This window comes from Mytilus californianus, unplaced genomic scaffold (assembly GCF_021869535.1).
Source record: "Mytilus californianus isolate M0D057914Y unplaced genomic scaffold, xbMytCali1.0.p SCAF_36, whole genome shotgun sequence".
Lineage (NCBI taxonomy): Eukaryota > Metazoa > Mollusca > Bivalvia > Mytilida > Mytilidae > Mytilus > Mytilus californianus.
In genome coordinates this window covers 1,282,363-1,305,787 of record NW_026262686.1, presented here as the reverse complement: position 1 = coordinate 1,305,787, position 23,425 = coordinate 1,282,363, and the positions used below count along the sequence as shown (strand labels likewise).

Genomic DNA, 23,425 nt, shown 5'->3' with positions numbered 1-23,425 from the left:
GCATTGTGCTAGCACGATATAGATTCAACTCATTGCGTTAGTCTAGTACAAATCGGATATCATATCGTCTTATTATTCAAGATGGCTGGTTAGACTAAGATTGGTTGGAAGTATTGGCCACAGCTTTATTATTATTGAAATCAAATTTAAATATGTAAACACAAATAGATTCATAGATAAGATATATATTGTTTCAATAACACATAGATTGATAGATATGTGAGATAATTGTTAACTCATATTTTGGTTACGTCACTGTTCTGGCAACCTACAGATAACTATATCAATATATAGATAGATAGATATATGATCCTGAGATACAGAGATCCATAAAATGTACTTTTATATGAATAAAATATAGATGAACTGTAACTATAGTTCACCACACGCAGCGAAGTTGCCATATTGATCCGGTATAACAAAATCCATTGTACCAAGCTGTTCCGGATCAACCACCACAAAAGTTGGGGTGAAGCTGCGAGTAGCTGTGGACCAATACCTGTTACTTACACAATCTTATTTAATGCATATATCTACTACAATTCAACTGGATATGTTGCAACACCTGTGCAAATAAAAATTTCTAGTGCACCTTGCAAAGTACCCCCCCCCCCCCCCCCCCCCCCCCCCCCCCCCCAAAAAAAAAAAAAGAGCCCATAATGGCATATACACAGAATAAATTTCTTTAAAAAATATGTGTATATATATATAACAAAAGATACCAAAAAAGAGGACCATTAGGAAGTACGTTCTGTATTCAATCATTTTCTGGAATAGGGGACTGTAATACTTAATTTTGCTTGTTCGGGTAACACATTTGACCCCATCGTTAATCTTTTTTTTCAAGGTATTGAAAAATATCCCGAAATAAAAAAAAAATGTTTGTATTTCCTTTACAGTTATACAAAACGCTACATTAGTACCAAAAAATACAATTATTGACCACTTTATAAAGTTTTATTTTTCACGGTTGACGATACTATATGGTTTGGGTACGGATACGCGTTACACAAATTATCCCACACTGTTTCTCTCCCCTTATTCGTCACAACTCGGCCGATTCCGTACCTCCAGATGGATCTACCATGTGTACAGGAAAGAGCATCTCCGTCAATTTCGGAGGCAAACAGTCTCGATGACATATCTTTTCGGACTGATGAGCACGAAGATGAAAATATTTCTTCGCCATCTAGTTCATTCTCCAGGCAAAATAAGAGACGCAGGTTAAGTCCCAGGTTACAATATCAAAATTACGTTTCAAAGTATCATATTCCACAATTCGTGTCTTCTTGGAAGTTATACCACGCTGAAAGATTACACATTTTTTATTCCAAGTGTTACACCGAAACTCCAAAGGATTTACTTAATTTATTGGACAAGACAATTGAACCCTTTTCACATCAACAAAAGTATTATATTGAAAGAATAAAATCATTTCTAAAATTTGAATCTTGTGAGCCTGGAGTATCCCGGAGCCGATCGAGTGTTTTTTTAAGGGACATATACATTAGATTGGAACCTGTATTTGGTGAAATTATCAAGGAGCTTCGTTCTATCTTTGAAGGAGGATACAAGGCAAAAAATTCAAATCCTGGTTATTATCACATGTGAGTTCACAGTTGTTTCAATAGTTTTGATTTTTAAAAGAAGGTGGAATTCCAATTTTCACGAGAGAACTTGTATTGCCCAACTAATTTTGGATTGTCAGCAACTGGCTCTAAACAATATTCTCCCTCATGATAACCTTTTTCTTAATTCAATAGAAGAATTAAGCAGGAACTTATGTTATAGACTCCATCTAAAAAGAGTGTCTTCTCTTAATGTCTAGTTGTCATAAGGTCAGTGTGGTTGTACCGCGCTAAACCTTAAACAACTATCTTCAACTTCATAAAATAAAATATGGCTTTTTTCTCCAATCTAAGGAATAATCATTTATGCTTCTTCGACAGTACAACTAGGTCAGTGTGGTTGTTCCGCGCTAAACCTAACATCAATCTTTTACACAGAATTAAATGCTGCGAAAATCTAAATGTTCAAATCTTCATTTAATTTAGGTTAATATGGCTGTTCCGCGCTATACCTTCAATTGCTTTCTTTAACTCCGTAAAATGAAACAACTTAAACAACGTTTATCTTTAATCTAAAGTCATCATAAAGGTTTTTGGACAGAGCAACTAGGTCAGTGTGGGTGTTCCGCGCTAAACCTATCAATCCTTTACGTAAAATTAAATGCTGAGAAAATCCATGAAATTTTAGAATAACTGGTCAGTGTGGTTGTGCCGCGCTATACCTATAGTTGGAATAAATGTACATGTTTATCGTTAGCTTTAATACCCAGTAGCTTCACATATATATATATATAACAGATAGATAATGGCTATGCATAATTAGATCGCTTAGGACATATAAGCTTATATGCATGATTTTGTTGATTTTATATCGCCTAGTAGTGCTCATAGACAGATGTAGTAACTCCAGCATGTAGCAGGCAGGAAGCTGAAAACTCGTTATTTTTTACCTTTAAGTAACATTGTTTAGTAAATGTAAAGATTTTTTACTATAATGCATGCCCTGTAAATAATATTCAAAACTTTTTTATTTTTAAAAATTTTATTAATAACTTTTAAACTGTGACCCATTTTTAATGTACATAGAAGTTATTATTAGTATCTTTGCAGGGATTTAACTGTACATAATGTTATTTTTAAATAGTTAGGTATTCACTTAATAATTTTTATAAGGATTAACCAACCTGAATTCAGTAAGGTTGGTGTACTCCAACTATTGGAGGAAGATATAGAGGAAAGAAGAAGAAGGTGGCTACTTGTTTTTTTTTAAGTCGGGAGTATAGGCCCCCAGCCTCTAAACTCATCAATTCATGATTCAAGATAAATGATGGGACCCGATTGTATTTCAAAAACCACAAATATATATATATTTTTGTTTACAATTAAAAAATCAAACGATGAATGCATATTTTTTTGTGTACCCGTCTGTCCCTACTCGAAAACGAAAATTACATGTGTCCCTGCCCGTCCCTACTCAAAAATTGCACAGTTTCTTTTTTATTTTTATAATGTGGAAGTACAAAATATACATCAGCGGGGTTAAACGGCCACAAAAGAGACAGACAGATGAGGTTTCCGTGAATATGACTTTATGAGAAAACTAAACGGTCTAGAAATTATTCTGTCGAATGGGAACGTGAAAGACCCTGGCTAGGCGATAGGGACGACGGGATGGTGTGTTCTGCATGCAAAGTTCACAGTGACGCAAAAACTAATTCATTTGTAACTTGGTGTAAAATCTACAAATTAGATTGTGTTATTAAGCATGAGAGATCGAACAATCATGAAAAATCAGAAAAGACCAAGACTGAATCCAAGTCTACTTTATTTTCAAAAACTTGTAGAATAGCGAGAACAATCTTTGTGCCATGAACAAGTTCTAAAATGTTGTTAGCACAGTTTTAATTAAATGCATGTAGTTTACATATAAAACCTTTATTTCACTTGATTATTACTCCAAACTGTGTAGTAGTTGTAGTTGTACAATGTAGCTGAAATATTGCTCAAGTTGGCTTTAAACAACATTCAATAGACCAAAAAGTGTAGAGAATATAGTATATGAATCAATACTCTCAGGGTGTAAGGTACATGTATTATAATTTCTCTTTTATCTTTTTAGAGATGTCTTGGCAAGTTATAGGGTATTTGAATTTATTGAAGAACTTTCAATCCTGCTAAAATTGTTTCAAGACAAATACAATCAATTGCAAGAGGTTGCTGAAACCTATTACATTCCTGTCTGTCAAAGTTTTGCCCAGATGTGTCATTTAAAAGTGCAGTAAGTATAAGTAGTATTAACATTTCATTTTTTTGCCATCACTTTGCGTCCGTCGTCTGTCCGTGTAGTCTTCCGTCCGTCCCTCAAAATTTTACACATTTTAATTGTCTCCTCTGAAACCACTGGGCAATGGTATTTGGTATGATGTTGTATATCATCAGTACATCTCAGTTTCATGCTCGTACTGAAGCCCCACCCCCTCAGTCAAAGTCTAGTGACTTAGAAATTAATACACAGTTTCTATGTTAAGTTTTCTGATTAGGTCAGTTCAAAAGAAACTCCTTATGATAGGTCAGTGCTATTTTGTATCATGTTGCATTATCATCAGTACTACTCAGTTTCATGCAGGTTGTGAGGCCCTACCCCCTCAGTCATGGTCCACTGACTTTGAAATTGCCACAAAGTGTATGTTAAGTTTTGTGATTAGGTCAGTTCAAAAGGAACTACTTATGATAGGTTAGTGATATTTGGTATGATATTGCATTAGCGTGTGTACATTTCATTTTCATGCAGGTTGTGAGGTCCTGCTGAAAAAAAAACTCAAATTAAATATTCCCATTAATAGTGCAGTCAATATCAATCAAGGATTTGAAAATTGTGTTAATTCATGGTAAATATCAAAGGGGTTTTGTAACTATTTCACTCTTAGATATACACAGTCTAAAATAAACTTTGCTGCAAAGCAGGCGAGACAGTTGTCTGTGATAACAGTTTATTCAATTATTGCTTATCACATTGTGTATTATTGGGATTTTTCATCTGATTCTGATGCCGTTTTTATTTAATTTTTTTTATTTATTTCCTTATTGCAAGACTTTTCGGTAGTATGCCAACTTCATGTGAGTCTTACTATTTCAGAGATATAAGGGATCAGTTTTCAATTTTTGTATAATACTGGAATTTGGAATCAAGGTATACAATTGTATATAAACATTGGGTTTTAGTGTAGCAGATACTGGTAATTTTCTTATTTTACTACCAGCCATATTTTGCTTCATTGGCAGAAACCCTTTATTCAGATTTGTGACTTTGTGTCAGTTGATGCGGCCAGTCATTGAAAATGACCACCATGCCCTAAATGAATAAATAAAATCAATGTAGTAAATTGAACTGAACTTAGTATATATATTTCCCTAGTGGTACCCATTCAACACTACATTAATTGGTCCTACTGGCCTTTTCAAGATGATCAGTATGGGATCTGATCAGACCTAAATAGGTAATTGGTTAAATTCCTTTTTATGTCCCAGCCACGGCAGAGGGGGCATTAAGTTTTACCCTTGTCCGTCCGTACGTCCCAAAATTAGTTTCCGTTCTCTAACTTTAGTTTCCCTCAACCAAATGTTATAAAAGTTATACACAATGCTTATTACCACCAAACACAGATCAATTTTGAATATGGGTTGAAAATAATATGTTGCCAATCTCATATTAAAATATTGAATAGGTTATTTGAATACATATATACAATATACTGACATGCCTGACCAGTATAATTTATGTGGGCTGTTAAAAAACCTGTCCATCAGCACTTTAAGTGCTTTGATTTATCTTAATTAACTACTTCAGACCTTCATATATTTCATGAAACTTGGACAGAAACATCTCTATGGTCAAAATATTGTAGATACACAAAAGTTTTGAAAATAAATGATTTTTTTTCCGTTTTCGCAGTAAATTTGGACATTTTTTTATTGCTAATTGTACTAGGCTGACTGTATGTAATGTTAAGGTTTTTAAAACTTGAATAACTTCATCAAACAGTCTTACCTCCATGAATTTTGAACTGAAGCTACTTTAGTACCTATACATAAATTTTGAAAATATTTTTTTTTCCATTTCGGCAAAGAATTTGGAGTATTTTCTTTGCACATTTCTACTTTGTTTAACCTTTACATGCTTTAGTTTAAGAATTTTTTCCGATACAGTGTCAGAAAACTTGAGAAGCATGTTTAGAGTCTAATCCATGTATTGACAGGGTATCTTCTGTTTTGTCATACAATTTGAATATTACCGTAATTAATGATAATGCAGATCTATATATTTTTTATCGAATTATTGCATTGACTACTGTCTCCTTACAAAATTTTTGATTTTATATCAACAACTGTCTGAACTGTTGTGAAGTGAATTTCCCTGAATGACCAGCACTTTCATCACAAATTAATACCATATTCATCTTTTTAAGATATGGCAGACCCACGAGATGGACAAATTTAGCAGATCAAAAAGTTGTGTCATCAGTACCAGACCTCTGTTTCTTCCAAAAAGGAAAGCAGTTGGATGGACTTGTACTCTCAAAATCTCAAATTTTAGTGTCAGTTGTAGAGGTAAGTTGCTTTAGAACAAAAAATGTAAACTGCTTTTCCCTTTTATGTGACACAAATTGAAAAAAACTGTTCCTTATTGCATACAAATAATAAATGTGGTCAGTATTCTGTTCTTCAATATTTATATAGCTTTACCTGCAAAAGGAATCACAAACCTTCCCTGTTTATTAGCTCACCTGGCTAAAAGCCAGGATGAGCTTTTGTGCATCACTTTGCGTCCGTCGTCCGTCTGTAAACTTTTTCAAAAATTTTTTCCTCTGAACCCACTGGACCAATCTGAACCAAAGTTGGCCTGAATCATCCTTAGGGTGTCTACTTTCAAAATTGTATCCGATGACCCCGCTCTCCAAAAATGGCAGCCATTACTATAAATAGAACATAGGGGTAAAATGCATAGAAATTTCTATAAATGGCAAAAACCGCTTTATTTTTCAGTAAAATGGGTTCAAATTTGATCTGTAGCCTCATCATTTAGAGTTGTTTAACATATGATACAGGTTTTTCCGAAAAATTTATACTTTTGCCGATTTTGCTTAATATGCAAATTAGGCTTATTTTGACAAAAATTCAATGAAAGATCTTCTCCTCTGAAACCATTTGGCCAATTGGAACCAAACTTGATGTGGATGGTCCTTGGCGGGTCCCTTTCAAAAGGATATCTGGCAGCCCTGTCCTCCATCTAAAATGGTTGCCGTTTCTAAAAATAGAAATTTCTTTAAATGGCAAAAACAGCTTTATTTTTCAGCAAAATAGGCTCAAATTTGAACTGTAGCCTTATGAAAAGGAGTTGTTTACATATAATGCTTTTTTTTTCGAAAAATTTATACTTTTGCCAACTATGCAACATGTGCAAAATAGGCTTATATTGACAAAAAATCAATTAAAAATCTTCTTCTCTGAAACTACTGGGCCAATTTGAACCAAACTTGACTTGGATGGGCCTTGGGTGGTCCCCTTTCAAAATTATATCTGGTAGCCCTGTCCTCCATTTAAAATGGCCACAGTTACTAAAAATAGAAATTTCTTGAAATGGCAACAACTGCATAATTTTTTAGCAAAATTGACTGTAGCTGCATTAAAAATATATTTTTAATGGCAAAAACAAATTCATTTTGTGCTAAAATTTTGAATTAATATAGCCCTGAAAGAGTTAAACATTTAATTCAGTTTTTATACGACCGCAAAAAAAATTTTGTGGTCGTATATTGGTATGATGTTGGCGTCGTCGTCCGGCGGCGTCGTCATCGTCCGAAGACACATTAGTTTTCGCACTCTAACTTTAGTTTAAGTGAATGGATCTCAATGAAATTTTACCATAAGGTTCAATACCACAAAAGGAAGGTTGGGATTGGTTTTGGGGGTTATGGTACCAACAGTTAAGGAATTAGGGGCCAAAAAGGGGCCAAAAATAAGCATTTTTGTAACTTCCAGACATAACTTGTGTGTAAGTGTATGGATCTCTCTGACATTGTACCACAAGGTTCCATATCACAAAGGGAATGCTGGGATTGATTTTGGGGGTAATTGCCTCCAAATTTTAGGAATTAGGGGCCAAAAAGGGGCAAAAAACAAGCATTTTTCTAGTTTCATGACAATAACTTGTGTGTAAGTCTATGGATCTCTCTGAAATTGTATCACAAGGTTCCATATCACAAAGGGAATGCTGGGATTGATATTGGGGCTAATTGCCTGCAAATTTTAGGAATTAGGGGCCAAAAAGGGGCAAAAAACAAGCATTTTTCTAGTTTCATGACAATACAGGCGGAAACCCAGTTGAAATAGAACAAAAGAATCGAAGCTCTTTGTTAGAGAAGGCGATAAATGCTTACTGTAATGTTTACTATAGTAACAAAAATTTTAAAAGTTAATAGAAACAAATAAAACGACAATTTTCTTCTCAATTACAAAGTGTTTTATTTTAAAAACACCATTTGCATAAGTTTTCAATTTATCTATTACATAGTAATGCAGAACAATTAGATATCAAGTCGACGACATGGGTATATATCAAGTTGGATGTAGAAAATGCATAACCTCCGATTTTCAAAATTGTTTTACCACGGATGGAGAACATATCAATCTATATGTTCAGTAATTTTCGTGTCTGCCCTTCCATTATGTGACTCAAGGAAAAATTCCAAAAAATGGGTAACAATTGTATCGAAAAGAGAAAATCGAGTGCACCTTTTTATGTTAGGGCGTGTTTGAGGTGTATATTTTGTCTTTAAAACGTACAAAGCAAGAGTATTTGATATATCTTCTCGCTTCAGATTCTATCATTTTTATATATCAAAGCTACAGATTGACTTTATAACATAAAAAAATCACAGTACGAAAAGATGAAATATATGGGTCAAGTGAAATACCTATCTAATGAATCACAAAAACAGAGTAGGTGTGTTCGAATAGCTATTTTTTTACTAAAAGTAGTTGACGACAGTCTTTTAAGTTGGATGATGAAAATGCATATCTTCGAAAAAATATAATTTTTTGTGTGTGATAACTAGGGTTTATAATCTTCAACCACTGAAAATTTTTAGTCTGACCTTCCACGAAATATTTAATTAGAATTTTTTTAAATGTTTAAGAATTTTCGAAAATTCCACCTGACAACCGATCAGACAATAGTTTTAAGTTGAATCAATGCAGACAAGATCATTAACTGATGCTCATTAGCTAGTAGATACATTTGTCTTTTAAAATACAACTGACATATAAGGATCGTAATGGTGCTATGTGGATAAATTTATCGGTTTTTAAGAGCAAAATTGGTAGAGCGTCATCCCAACAATGGCTTCCATTTCTACGATTGTGAAAATGAACTGGCGTAATGGGGAGATAATTTTGACGAAGTAGAATCCTGACTGAATAACTTAGGTGTAAGTGTATGGATCTTTATGAAATTGTACTACAAGGTTCCATATCACACAGGGAAAGCTGGAATTGAGTTTCGGGGTAATTGCCCAAATAGTTTAGGAATTAGGGGCCAAAAAGGGGCCAAAAATAAGCATTTTTATACGACCGTAAAAATTAAAAAATTTTGGTCGTATATTGGTATGACGTTGGCGTCGTCGTCGTCGTTGGCGTCGTCCGAAGACACATTGGTTTTCGCACTCTAACTTTAGTTTAAGTGAATGGATCTCCATGAAATTTTACCATAAGGTTCAATACCACAAAAGGAAGGTTGGGATTGATTTTGGGGGTTATGGTACCAACAGTTAAGGAATTAGGGGCCAAAAATAAGCATTTTGTAACTTTCAGACAATAACTTGTGTGTAAGTGTATGGATCTCTCTGACATTGTACCACAAGGTTCCATATCACAAAGGGAAGGCTGTAATTGATTTTGGGGGTAATTGCCTCAAAATTTTAGGAATAAGGGGCCAAAAAAGGGGCAAAAAACAAGCATTTTTCTAGTTTCATGACAATAACTTGTGTGTAAGTGTTTGGATATTTCTGAAATTGTACTACAAGGTTTCATATCACAAAGGGAAAGCTGGAATTGAGTTCGGGGGTAATTGCCTGAAACGTTTAGGAATTGGGGGCCAAAAAGGGGCCAAAAATAAGCATTTTTCTAGTTTCAAGACAATAACTTGTGTTCAAGTGTTTGGATCTCTCTGAAATTGTACTGCAAGGTACCATACCACAAAGGGAAGGCTGGGATTGAGTTTGGGGGTGATGAATCATAAGGGGGTTCAAAAAATTTGGGGGGGGGGATTTTTTTTTTTTTCTTTTTTTTTCTTTTTTTCCTTTTTTTTTTCTTTTAAAATTTTCCATTTTAAGTTGGTTATTTCTGATTTATATTTAAAAGCAAATAATAATGATATTGTAGGAGATACACACCAAACAGGATGTGTAAATTTTTATATAATAAGTATTGTGCAATAGCAAGAAATTTTCAATTGCACAGTATTGCACAATAGCAAGAAATCTTCAATTGCACAGTATTGCGCAATAGCAAGAAATCTTCAATTGCACAGTATTGCGCAATAGCAAGAAATATCCAATAGCACAATATTGCGCAATAGCAAGAAATTGTCAATTGTACAGTATTGCGCAATAGCAAGAAATATTCAATTGCACAGTATTGTGCAAAAGAAGATACTTCTTATAAATTGCTTATTTCTTGATCAATTTCAATGGGGTTTTATTCTTGAATTCTTGGGGTTCTTTAATATGCTGAATATAACCGTGTATTAAGTTTTTGGATTTTCGGCCCCGTTTTTAAATTGGTCCACATTGAGGTTCAAAGGGTCCAAAATTTAACTTTGTTTGATTTCATCAAAAATTGAATTATTGGGGTTCTTTGATATGCCGAATCTAACCGAGTATTTAGATTCTTAATTTTTGGTTCCGTTTTCAAATTGGAGTACATTAAGGTCCAAAGGGTCCAAAATTAAACTTAGTTTGATTTTAACAAAAATTGAATGTTTAGTGTTCTTTGGTATGCTGAATCTAAACATGTATTTAGATTTTTGATTATGGGCCCAGTTTTCAAGTTGGTCCAAATCGGGGTCCAAAATTAAACTTTGTTTGATTTCAACAAAAATTGAATATATGGGGTTCTTTGATATGCTGAATCTAACCATGTATTTAGATTTTTGGGCCCCGTTATCAACTTTGTCCACATTGAGGTCAAAAGGGTCCAAAATTAAACTTTGTTTGATTTCATCAAAAATTGAATTCTTGGGGTTCTTTGATGTGCTGAATCTAACCATGTATTTAGATTTTGGATATTGGACCATAATATGTGAATGTCCAATTTAAAATTTTTAAGTTCTTAGACCACATTCATTCTGTGTCAGAAACCTATGCTGTGTCAAATATTTAATCACAATCCAAATTCAGAGCTGTATCAAGCTTGAATGTTGTGTCCATACTTGCCCCAACTGTTCAGGGTTCGACCTCTGCGGTCGTATCAAGCTGCGCCCTGCGGAGCATTTTATTCTAGTTTCCAGACAATAACTTGTGTTCAAGTGTATGGATCTCTCTTAAATTGTACTGCAAGGTACCATTCCACAAAGGGAAGGCTGGGATTGATTTTGGGGGTAATTCCCTCAAAATTTTAGTAATTAGGGGCCATAAAAGGGCAAAAAAACAAGCATTTTTCTAGTGTCAGGACAATAACTTGTGTGTAAGTGTATGGATCTTTATGAAATTGTACTGCAAGGTTCCATATCACAAAGGGAAAGCTGGAATTGAGTTTGGGGGTAATTGCCCTAAACGTTTAGGAATTTGGGGCCAAAAAGGGGCCAAAAAACAAGCATTTTTCTAGTTTCCAGACAATAACTTGTGTTCAAGTGTATGGATCTCTCTGAAATTGTGCTGCAAGGTACCATACCACAAAGAGAAGGCTGGGATTGAGTTTGGGGGTGATGAATCATAAGGGGGTTCAAAAAGTTTGGGGGGGGGGATTTTTTTTTCTGTAAAATTTACCATTTTAAATTGGTTATTTCTGATTTATATATAAAAGCAAATAATAATGATATGGTTTGAATAGGTTAATTAAAATTTTTTAAGTTCTTAGACCACTTTCATACTGTGTCAGAAACCTATGCTGTGTCAAATATTTAATTACAATTGAAATTCAGTGCTGTATCAAGCTTGAATGTTGTGTCCATACTTGCCCCAACTGTTCAGGGTTCGACCTCTGCGGTCGTATCAAGCTGCGCCCCAGTGGAGCATTTTATTTTTTTATCTGAAAACACAATTTTCATAAAGTTGCAACATTCTGGTCACAGGTAATTCAGGTGAGCGATTACAGGCTCCTAGGAGCCTCTGGTAATTAAATTCTAACAAGGCAGACATAGAAAGGCCCTTATTTCCTTAAAAAAAACCAAAACAATTGGAATATGCATAAAATACACTTAGAAATCAACTGCACCTGTGGCATAATGGTAAGCATGCTCACCTGGAATGTGGTAAATCATGGGTTCAATCCCTGGTAGGGTCATACCATCGATTTACAAAATAGTATTTGTTGCTTCTGTGCTAAGCAAGCAACATCATAGGGATAGAACATCGACTGGTAGGCTTGGAGCCAGGATAATGTGTTAGATTGAGGTATCTTGTATACTGCAGTCAGGTACTTCAGTGAGCTAGCAGAGCAAAAATCCAACTCATCATGTTGGTCTGGTACGATGCAGACATAAAAACACACAAAACACACTTGTTCTTGTAATAATATAGCTGAAAAAATGCTGAATTACAGGGAATACTCTTGACTTGAGCATGAGGGAGTAGTGACTTCTTCTTTTTTCCAGAAATATGTGAATTTGCCTTTTGCTGAAAAAAAAAAAGTTAGCTTGTGATTGATTTAAAAAAAATCTTCTTAAAATAAACTGATAAAGTCAGCTGCTTAGCCAAATTGAACCAAATTGACTGGAATACTCCTTAGGTGGTCCCCTCTCAGAATTGTGTCATGACCTGACCCTACCCATTATTCAAGATGGACAATTTGTGATTTCACGGTGCTATGCAAACTGAATAATTTGCAATGTGTATTAATATGTTTGTAAGATTGGCTTTATACATGTAATTGTGATTTAGCTTATCTACGTTCACATCCCAAAAATGAGTTCCATTGATTTTTGTGTTAATTTTTCAGTTGCCTACAATGCTCTGGTGGTATAATAATGAATGTACTAGACACCATTGAAACTTTTTTTTTAATAACTTTGCAAGGGCTTTTTCTTGTTCAATGATTTTGTGTTTTTAATAAAAAAAAAAAAGAAATATTATAGTACATTCAGTAATGGACTACACTACATTTATCTGACATTTTGTCTGAACTTTTAACTAGATATTCATTGTAAAATATTTTTATGGCCCAGAGACCAAATGTTGGTGGGCGGGGATCATATTCTTTAACCCTGTCTGTTCTTCCGTTATTGTATCCCTGCATCTGTCCACACTGTAAGCACTCTAGCAAATTTATTTCTCGTAAGAGTTGGATAAAATTTGTACATAGCCTTCTGTTCAATGATAACTCAAGCCAGTTTGAAGATGAGTTCTGTTCGTGATATTTTGTAAGAGTTGTGCCACTTAATAACTTTGTAAATTGGCAATATGGCCTTGTCAGCAGAAACACTCTACTGATTTTATTCCATTTTGGATTTGAATGCAATTTATACATATGCTTTAGCTCAATAATATCTCGAAAAAGTATGAAGATGAGTCGTGATAGTAAATTTATGTAGCATTTATGTTCCTTAAACAACTTTGAAAGTTGGAAAATTAATATTTGCAATGGGGGGTGACATTGGAGCACTGTTTTTTTATGATATAATTTTTAATAGGTGAAAAAGGATTCAAGGCAAAAGTGCGAGGAACCACCCATTAAAATCGGAAAATGCTCAGATGAAAAAGATGAAGGTTCCTGCAGACCAGAAATATTGAAGGATTTAACTGAGTCTGTGCTAGGACAGCATGCAGGAGAACTTTTGTTAGAAATTCGAAGAAAAGATCATGTAACAAAAGTAGAAAATGGAGTTAAAAAGTTTATGAAACCGGGAATGGTTGTTGATGGGACTAAGGTAATTTATTGCAGAATTAGAACATTAATAAACAAGTAATATACATGTAAATTAATATCCATGCCACCTATAGATGTATAAATGATATTATTGAGCATCCATGTATATTTATTAGTCCCCTACTGGCAAAGGCTCTGTGTCCATCTGTCCGTCCGTCAGATTTTAAGTTTTACAGATTTTTCCCAAAACCCTTTAAGACAGCAGTTTCATATTTGTTATGTAAATAATTCAAGGGCTGTTACAAATGAAGGTCACATTTTGTTCAGGTCTGATAATTTTTCACAGTGTTATGGCTGACCGTCCGTCTGGCAGATCCTGAGTTTTCCAGATCTTTTTAAACCCTTTGAGATGTCAGCTTCATATTTGATATGTAAATACATCATGGGCTGTTACAGTTCAAGTTTGGATTTTGCTCTTGTCCGATAATTTTTCACAGAGATATGACCCTTGAACTAAAGAAAATTCATAGAATTTTAATGTTTTCCACACTTTTTTCCCCAACCCTTTAAGAGATGAGCTTCATATTTGGTATGTAAATACATCATCGGCTGTTACAGTTCAAGTTCACATTTTGTTCCGGTCTGATATTTTTTCACAGAGTTATGGCTGTCCGTCTGTCTGATTTAAAGTTTTGCAGACTTTTTTCCCAAACCCTTTTAAATATCGGCTTCATATTGGGTATGTAAATACATCATGGGCTGTTACAGTTCAAGTTCCCATTTTGTTCCAGTCTGATAAGTCAAGGCCCTTGAACTTCTTTCTGTCTGATAAAATGTTTTTTTTTGCAGCGACACATAGGGATCACTCTCTGTCGTCTTGCGTCTGCGTCGTACTACTGTAGATTCATTTTTATTCGTGGTATACCAATTTTCGTGGGTTTCATGGGTTACAGCAAACCATGAATTGAAGAATTCAACGAAGAATAATCCCGAGAAATATGTATTGAGTCGAATATTTATTTCCAGTTATGTTGTGCAATTCTAGTATAGTGTTGATTTGCGAAAGCATGGTAACATAAAAAACGTGTTTTTGAAATAAAATATAAAAGTATTTTGATTAAATAAATAATGAAATCTTTAGAATAGCAGTGCAAATTTACTTTTTTAAATTGATTAAAATTGTTCATGGGAAATAACTGCAAGTTGTTAATTACCGTGTCATAATTTGGTTTATTGGTGATTAAAAATCAATAGGATTAAGTACGGACATTGCCAGTAGGCAATAGTGTTTATGACAGGAACATTAAATTTCACACCTTTGACTCATGAAAATTCTTGACAAACTTTTAATAAGGTAGCTCAGGTAAGACACAACTTGCTTTTCAAAAAAAAATTTCGATAAATTGCCGTTGAAGCATTTTTGTTTACTTAATTCTTGACAAAACGATATTTTTTGTTATAAAATTTTAAAGGGAGAATGGAGGACACAAATTGCATTTCAAATAATATTCCGATAAATTGTCGTTTAAGCATGTCATTTTGTTTATTTTGGACAAAAACGATATTTTTTCGAAATAAAATCTTACTCAACAAAATGTTAAAACAAGGAGCTCATGGAGCTGGGAGGACACAAATTGCTTTTCAGATAATAATTCGATTTATTGTCGTTTAAGCATGTCTATTTCTATATTCTGGACAAAAACGACACTTATTTCGAAATATAACTTTACTAAGCAAATTTTTATACAGGGAGCTGGGAGATTACACATTGCTTTGAAATAATATTTCGATAAAAGGGCGTTTAAGCATGTTTGTTTCTTTATTCTGGACCGAAACGACATTTTATCAAAATAATAATTTACTTGCACATGAACACATTGTGATGTACACTTGTAACCCATTCAGTTATAATCCTTTTAGACATTTATCGGTACATATCATACATTATACAAATACAATTTTAATAGCAAAATCGTTTATCAAAATTACAAGTGAAATAATTGTTTCCGACTTGAAACTTATAATTTATAATACATTAAAAAACCTCATGTTCCAAGAGAATATAAAAGAAAACCGCGCGATGAGTTAATATTCCATCATTGTTTTATGGCTTGGGTTCCAGCTTGGGATGCAAACATCGTAAGCTTTTATCTTACTTTTGATCATTTTCTAATGACTGCTTATTGTGTCGTGATAAGTGAAAATAACTTTCAGTCAGTTGTACATCAAAGGGCTTTGAATACCTTATAAAATTCCGACAAGAAGTTATAAACATATAAAACAAACAAATAATTAGTTGCCTTTGTCCTCGCTTGCGATCGAGGTTTTAAATGAACACTTTAACCTAGAATGACCAATCGAGGATTTTGACATTTCAAAACATTTTCAAAGAATTTCTATCTTTTGTTTTATCATTACAGAGTTCCACGAATTTACGTATCTGAAACATTTTTTTTTAATTTTTGAAACAGCGATCCACGAATTTACGTATCCCACGAATTGTCTTTTTTTCTCTATCCACAAAAATTGATACCCACAAAAATAAATGTATTTTTTTATCACACTGATTTCTGGGGTTTCCCAGACCAAAACTTTTACTTTTGGGGACAGGCGACACATGTGTTCCGAGGAATACTCATAAATTATTTAGGTTTATGAATGATAATTAAAGTACCACTTGACCAAATCTTTTGAAATATATACACAATGTCATGGACCATAAAATATAGGTTAAGGTTGATTTTGGCATAAAAAAAGAGTCCATGTAAAAGACAGGCAGTGGGTGGCACATGCACTAAAAGTTCCCACTAAATTCTTTATTGATTTTTGATTACAAGCTCATATCATATGATGTGCAAAACTAATACTGGTTGTCATTTTTAGCTCACCTGGCTAAAAGCTAGAGTGAGCTTTTGCCATCACTTTGCGTCCGTTGTCCATCCGTCCGTTAACTAATTCATTATTTTTTAGTGTTTTCGTTACTCTTGAATCTGAATTGCTTATCATTACAAGCCCGTTTTTGACCAAAACTTGTACACACAACTTTTTGTTCTTCATGAAAAAAAGAAACGCAAAATCTCGTAAATAAATATCAAAATATCTAGTATGCTGACCAATCTTCGATAAAAAGTAATTGAATAATATTTTTGATCAACACTACTAGAGGATGGCTTGGATTTGAAATAGCATTTAATGATTCATAGAAAAAGCCATATTGTCAACAGGAAGTTCGAATTGAAGGGAGACAATTTTGGAGGGAAATGTTCTAAAATCAGTATTGTCAAATCTTATGATATATTTCTGGTGGCAATAATTCAAATATTATAAAGTTATCTTTACCAGACTCAAACATTACATATAGGATTACCTAAAACGGCTTTATTAGTATATGAAAAGTACATTTAAGTTTTATTTTATTAGTATATCAATTTTGTTAAATTGCAATCAGCTATAACACTGAGGCATATGACCACACTTTTGAATAGCAATTTGCCAGTCATTATAAAAATCACCACAAAATATATTAATGATTGTCTTTTATTGAGAAAATCTGTATAATTTTTAGCTCACCTGGCCCAAAGGGCCAAGTGAGCTTTTCTCATCACTTGGCGTCCGTCGTCCGTCGTCCGTAAACTTTTACAAAAATCTTCTCCTCTGAAACTACTGGGCCAAATTTAACCAAACTTGGCCAATATCATCATTAGGGTATCTAGTTTAAAAAGTGTGTCCAGTGACCCGGCCAACTAACCAAGATGGCCGCCATGGCTAAAAATAGAACATAGGGATAAAATGTAGATTTTGGCTTATATCTCTGAAACCAAAGCATTGAGAGCAAATCTGACAAGGTAAAAATGTTTATTAGCTCAAGATCTATCTGCCCTGAAATTTTCAGATGAATCGGACTACCCGTTGTTAGGTTGCTGCCCCTGAATTAGTAATTTTAAGGAAATTTTGCCTTATTTGGTTATTATCTTGAATATTATTATAGATAGAGATAAACTGTAAACAGCAATAATGTTCAGCAAAGTAAGTTCTACAAATAAGTCAACATGACCAAAATGGTCAGTTGACCCCTTAAGGAGTTATTGCTCTTTTATAGTCAATTTTTAACAATTTTTCGTAGATTTTTTTTATCTTTTACAAAAATCTTCTCCTCTGAAACTACTAAGATGAATTGAACTAAAGTTGTAAACAATCATCATTAGGGTATGTAGTTTAAAAATTGTGTTTGATGACCCCGCCCTTAAATTTTCAGACCATTCAGGCAACCCGTTGTTGGGTTGCTGCCCCTGAATTGGTAATTTTTAGAAATTTTTTCAGCTTTTGGTTATTATCTTGAATATTATCATAGATAGAGATAAACTGTAAAGAGCAATAATGTACAGCAAAGTAAGACCTACAAATAAGTCACATGACCAAAATGGTCAATTGACCCCTTAAGGAGTTATGTCCCTTTATAATAAATTTTTAACAATTTTCATAAAAAATAATTTCTACTGAAACTACAGGGCCAAGTTCATTGTAGATAGAGATAATTGTAAGCATCAAGAATGTTCAGTAAAGTAAGATCTACAAACACATCACCATCACCAAAACACAATTTTGTCATGAATCCACCTGTGTCCTTTGTTTAATATGCACATAGACCAAGGTGAGCGACACAGGCTCTTTAGAGCCTCTAGTTTTTTTTTTTTTATTGTTTGATACTATCCTTCTTTGTTCATGGACATTAATAATTGTTTATCTGTCAATACACACATATTTGTAGTCTTCTTTTTCGTATGAATACCACTGTCACACTAATTTAATTATTGTCAGTTAATTATTTCAATTGTACTATACTGTATGCCATAACCATTTAATGTAAATGTGTTTGTGCTAATAAATATTGTCTATAAAAATTGGTTGGGCCCCTAAAATTTCAACTGGGCCCCTGAAAAAATAGTTTGGGGCCCAGCTGGCCCCTGGAGAAAAAGAGTTAAGTTTAGTCCCTGATTAGCAATATCTCAGACAAGTTTGAAAATCAGTGCAGATCAATTATTTTTAAAAGAGTTATGCCCCTTTAAAATATTAATTATATGGAAATTTGCATTGTAAGAGCTCTCACATGTACAATTTTTGCCAGATTTTTATCAGATTTATATCAAAGGTTTATATTTATAAGCAATGTCTCATCAAATATTTTTAAAAGAGTTATGAACCTTGAAAATATATCTCAAGCCTTCATTTCTCTAAGATATTTATAAAAAGTTTTAAAGAACAAACAAAAAAAGTTTTTTCTAGTTATTGCCCTTGGATAGATAAAATATGTGCAACGCGGGGGACATTGGAACTCTGTTCTTTTATAAAATTTAATTTGACAGCATTCTAATTCCACACACATGACAAATTGAAATATAATATATATGATGTCAAGTTTAACTTGTCATACGGCCACAGAAATACAGTATATCATACAAATCTCTAAGCATGTGACAACCATACAATATATTTCTCCCCCCGGATTTCAGAAACATCTGAGATACAAGGTTAATACAAAGTAATTATATATTCCTGTGGTTGTTTTCAAGAATTTTTTAGTCAGCGTAGGAATACAGCCTTACAGGATCTCTTGAGCCTCTACCTATTTTACCATAACTAGCTACTTTTGTTTTCTGAAACAGGTTTGTGAGGAGACATCAGGTTCTGAGAAACATTATTATTTTTATTTTTCAGGTTTATTTCACAATTCTTAAAATGTCTGATAACCATATAGAAGAACTTGAAATAAAGAACAAATATGATGACAGTATGGATGAGGCAACTATTTATTATGCGAAACCATTGGACCTTATTTTTAAAGAAGATCGGGACATTTTGATAGACAGCTTTATGATGTTAAATAACATTGATTTCAGTTAATGCCATAATCCGCAAATTTACAAGCTTCTTCCACCAGTAAAACTGGTCGCCACGATATAACTGAATCAAAGCCTTAAAGGCTGTAAAAGCAATTGCTGCCATGTTAATGTTTTGGGGACTTTTTTTTTCATCCACATATATATAAGAATTAAACCTGACAGGAGTGTTGTCTAGTGAGAAGTAAGAAGGTTTTAACTTTATATCAACAGTCAGGGGTGCTACTTAAACAAGTGATTTCATCATCACTTATTTCAGTGATTTGATAAATTCAGTTATCACCTATTTAAGTGATTTTAGTGTTTTCTTTGATCTTCAAATGCTAATTTCATTGATTTTCCATATTTTCAAAATCTTTTCTATAATTTTCCTACATAAATCAATTATCCCTTTTTCTTTGTATATTAATTTCACTAGTGCGCTTGGGCAGTAAGTTAGTGCAGTAAGTTAGTGCGCTAAAGCTTATAAAAGTACCCTTGGGAATTTTTCTGTAATCAAAAATTCATTAACTACTCTTACTATCAGACAAAGATCAACAATATTAGGTAACCTGATTGGTTTTCTTTAGAGTTAGAATGATCTACTTCAAGGTTATGACCTGATCTACAAACTATTCCAGTTTTTGCATATTTTAAAAAAACTGTAAAAGTGTCAGGCTTATCAAGCAAAAGACAATTTCTGCATATACATAGTTGTTTTTTCAATGGAATTGTTGTCTTTTTACCAATAAAAAAATCAAGCTTGTGGGAAAAATATCAAGAAAATGTTATAAACACTTATTAAAGTGATTACATTTTAACTTCTAAAATTACTTGTTTCAGTGATTTTAAAAAGTCTGTGTGAAAATTTTTAATATTTCACAGCCAAAATCACTCGAGGGAGTGATTCTGAAATCACTTTTTTAAGTAGTACCCCTGACTGATCAATAAAAGACTTTAGCAGAAAGTCATTTTTAATATGTTTTATATTTCACAAGGAGACGACACGTTTACCAGGCTAAAGTTGGGGTCAAATATACATGTGCTGAAACATATAACTCAAAAAGAAATCATTATGGATTATCCCCTGGTAGTGTTTGTAACTGGGCAATAATTTCCTTTATTGATTTAATTTTAACAATTTTCATAATTAATTTAAATTTAACCATTCAGTTAAAACATTTCAACTTTCCAGACGCAAATGTTGAAAAACGGGAAAGAAATAAAATATCTTACAAGACATAAACATGTAAAAAATAAATATATATTTCAGCTTACTAAAAATATTTTCATAATGTTACTTTGTCATCATTTCTTAAAAACTAAGTCCCAAACATTATTGCTCAGTTGATATGTGTCATCCTCATGCGGTACGAGATAACTATAATTCTCATGCAATCCCGAAAAGAGGGGCCATCACAGACAAACATGACATTAAATTGTCATTATACGAACAAGAACAAACAGCTCTACGTTGCTTTGATATTTATCCAATTTTCAGGAAACATTGTGAAAAATGATCTTCAATATTTCGAAAACATGTGAAATAAAATTGCAAATACGGTGGACCGTCGAGGGTCAACAAACGTAGTAGACTCGTCCATTGGAAAGACGAGGATAATGGTTTCATCATTTGTCATGCATACCCAGTACTTTTTTTAATCTATGAAACTAGAAAATTCCAAATTGTAAATATCTCTTCATCTGGACTTGGCATCTATCACGTTTGGACGGGTCCATCTCATTAGTAAGGTGATCGATAAATCTTACGGAGTTATGACAAAAAAGGAAAACAAACTTATTGTTACCCGGTATGTGTTTTTAACAAGGGTTTCGTTCCTCTAAATTATTTGCGCAAACAAATCAACAAAATAGGTCAGTTAAGTTTGTCTATTTTTAGATTACAGGTAATCATTTGACACTACGTATAACCTGTGTAGTGATTTTGATTTTACGATAAATTTATGAATGAACGATAATTTTATGAACGAACAAGAGCACCTGACCTCTTTCTTAAAGAAACACAAATTAAACATATAAAACCGTATTTAATAAGAGATAATTCAGTCAAATTTTCAATACTAAATCAACAACTGAAATGATTCCATATTTTGTTGAAACATCGTACGAACGGAAAACGGAATCGCAGGTATAAAAATGCACTTTTTTTACTCGGACTTCTATGTTTTTTGATAGTCAAACGGTTGTCCCCCTAAATACAAAAATACATCTACAAGAACATATGCTGAAACTTCTTAAATCCACTAAGGTTTTTCAAAAGTTTCAAGCTATGTATTGCATTAGAAAACATGCATAGGTGTTTAAGAATGACAGACCAGGAGCCTGTTTAACAAAATACTATGGCTTGATCTGGGCGGAGTCTCTGATCTGCGTCACAAAGATGGCCATACGCGATGGCATGAAAGCAATTGCTTTAAAAATTGTTGAAAGTGGCGTAAAAACCCTAATCGATCAATCAATCGATCAAATTTACAAAGTTTTGGACTATTTTTGGAGAGTTTATATGATGAAAAGGAATATGTACATTTTGTAACTTCATAAATTTTATTTCTTGAATTTCCTGTGAATTCTTCTCATTGTTGTTGTTATACAAGCTTGTCCGGGCCAGAACTTTTTCATCTTTTGAGCTACCAACATAATATTTGGTACATGCATGCATTAGATCGAGGTGGAGTGTTGGATACCCATGGGGTTGTCCTTCCCTCAACCATCCTAGTGATCTCCAAATTGGTTGAGATCCCCACCCCATAACAATATGTTTTTATATTCCTGGTGATAAGACAGATTTATATCAGCATAAACTGGATCCCCAGGGGTCATCCCCACTCCCTCCATATATTTAACTTTGATTATTTCTAAATTGATTGAGATCCCCACCCAATAACCATATGTTTTTATATTCCTTGTAATAAGACAGGTTTATTTCGTTGCAAGTTTGGATCCCCAGGGGTCATCCTCGCCCCCTTCATATAGTGAACTTTGATTATTTCTACATTGGTTGAGATCTCCACCCAATAACCATGTGTTTTCATATTCCCGATGATAAGAAGGGTTTATTTCAGTGCAAGCTTGTATCCCCGGGGTCACCCCCCATCCCCTTCATATAGTGGATTATGATTATTTCTAAATAAGTTGAGATCCCCACCCCTAAACCACTAAAACAAGTCTTCTTAGGTTTATTTAGATTGGAATAATTTTTACTGTATTCTCTCTTAATTTGTATATTTTACATGCATTTTTAGATGTTAATATTTTTGTTTACCTTTTATATTTGCATGCAAATATCTAGGTGTGTATTTTAGTGCTTCAGGTACATTCTCCTGTGCTCAGAATGAATTATACAAGAAAGCTTTAAAAGCATATTTTAAACTTAGAAAAGACTTATTATCTTTAATTTAAATCCTAGCTTAAAAACTAGTATACATGTTTTTGATCATACTATTAAGCCTATTCTTCTTTATGGAAGTGAAATTTGGAGCTCATTTAATCCCTTTGTAGCAAAATTTAGATCTGGAATTCAGGTAACATTAGATAAAATTTATTTGAATTTAACTTGTGAAAAGCTACACAGTAAATTTTGTAAATTTATCCTGGGTGTGCACTAAAAAAAAAAACACAAATTTTGCAGCCTTATCTGAACTTGGTCGGTTTCTTACTTTGACTTAGTCAAATCTATTTTGAATTATTTGCTTTGACTAGAAAATTTAGACTCGTTTCCTTTATTACAAGATGCATACCAGCATTCAAAAACTTTATTTTCTCAGCAGAAATCATCATGGTATGGCTCTCTCCAACAAATTTTAAAAACTATTCCTGGGTTTGCAAACCTAAATGATGGGAAAAATATTTCAAAAAATACCATGAGGAAAGAATTGAAAG

The 23,425-nt window shown here is 33.3% G+C and overlaps 1 protein-coding gene across 1 annotated transcript; it reads left to right on the top strand.

The window, feature by feature from the left end:
- The first annotated feature begins 1,029 nt into the window (after window positions 1-1,029).
- LOC127736777 (uncharacterized) lies at window positions 1,030-19,750 on the top strand. The gene is made up of 5 exons (XM_052247369.1): window positions 1,030-1,607; window positions 3,688-3,846; window positions 6,035-6,176; window positions 13,474-13,710; window positions 19,365-19,750. The coding sequence occupies exons 1-5, from the start codon at window positions 1,075-1,077 to the stop codon at window positions 19,548-19,550; spliced, it is 1,257 nt and encodes a 418-aa protein (XP_052103329.1). The 5' UTR covers window positions 1,030-1,074; the 3' UTR covers window positions 19,551-19,750.
- Window positions 19,751-23,425: the final 3,675 nt, after the last annotated feature.

Bases quoted from the DNA above. Each gene is read 5' to 3' on its own strand.
- LOC127736777 (XM_052247369.1), top strand. From the start codon at position 1,075: ATGGATCTACCATGTGTACAGGAAAGAGCATCTCCGTCAATTTCGGAG. The intron at 3,847-6,034 runs GTAAGTATAAGT...CATCTTTTTAAG, and splicing joins ATGTGTCATTTAAAAGTGCA to ATATGGCAGACCCACGAGAT. The intron at 6,177-13,473 runs GTAAGTTGCTTT...AATTTTTAATAG, and splicing joins TTTTAGTGTCAGTTGTAGAG to GTGAAAAAGGATTCAAGGCA.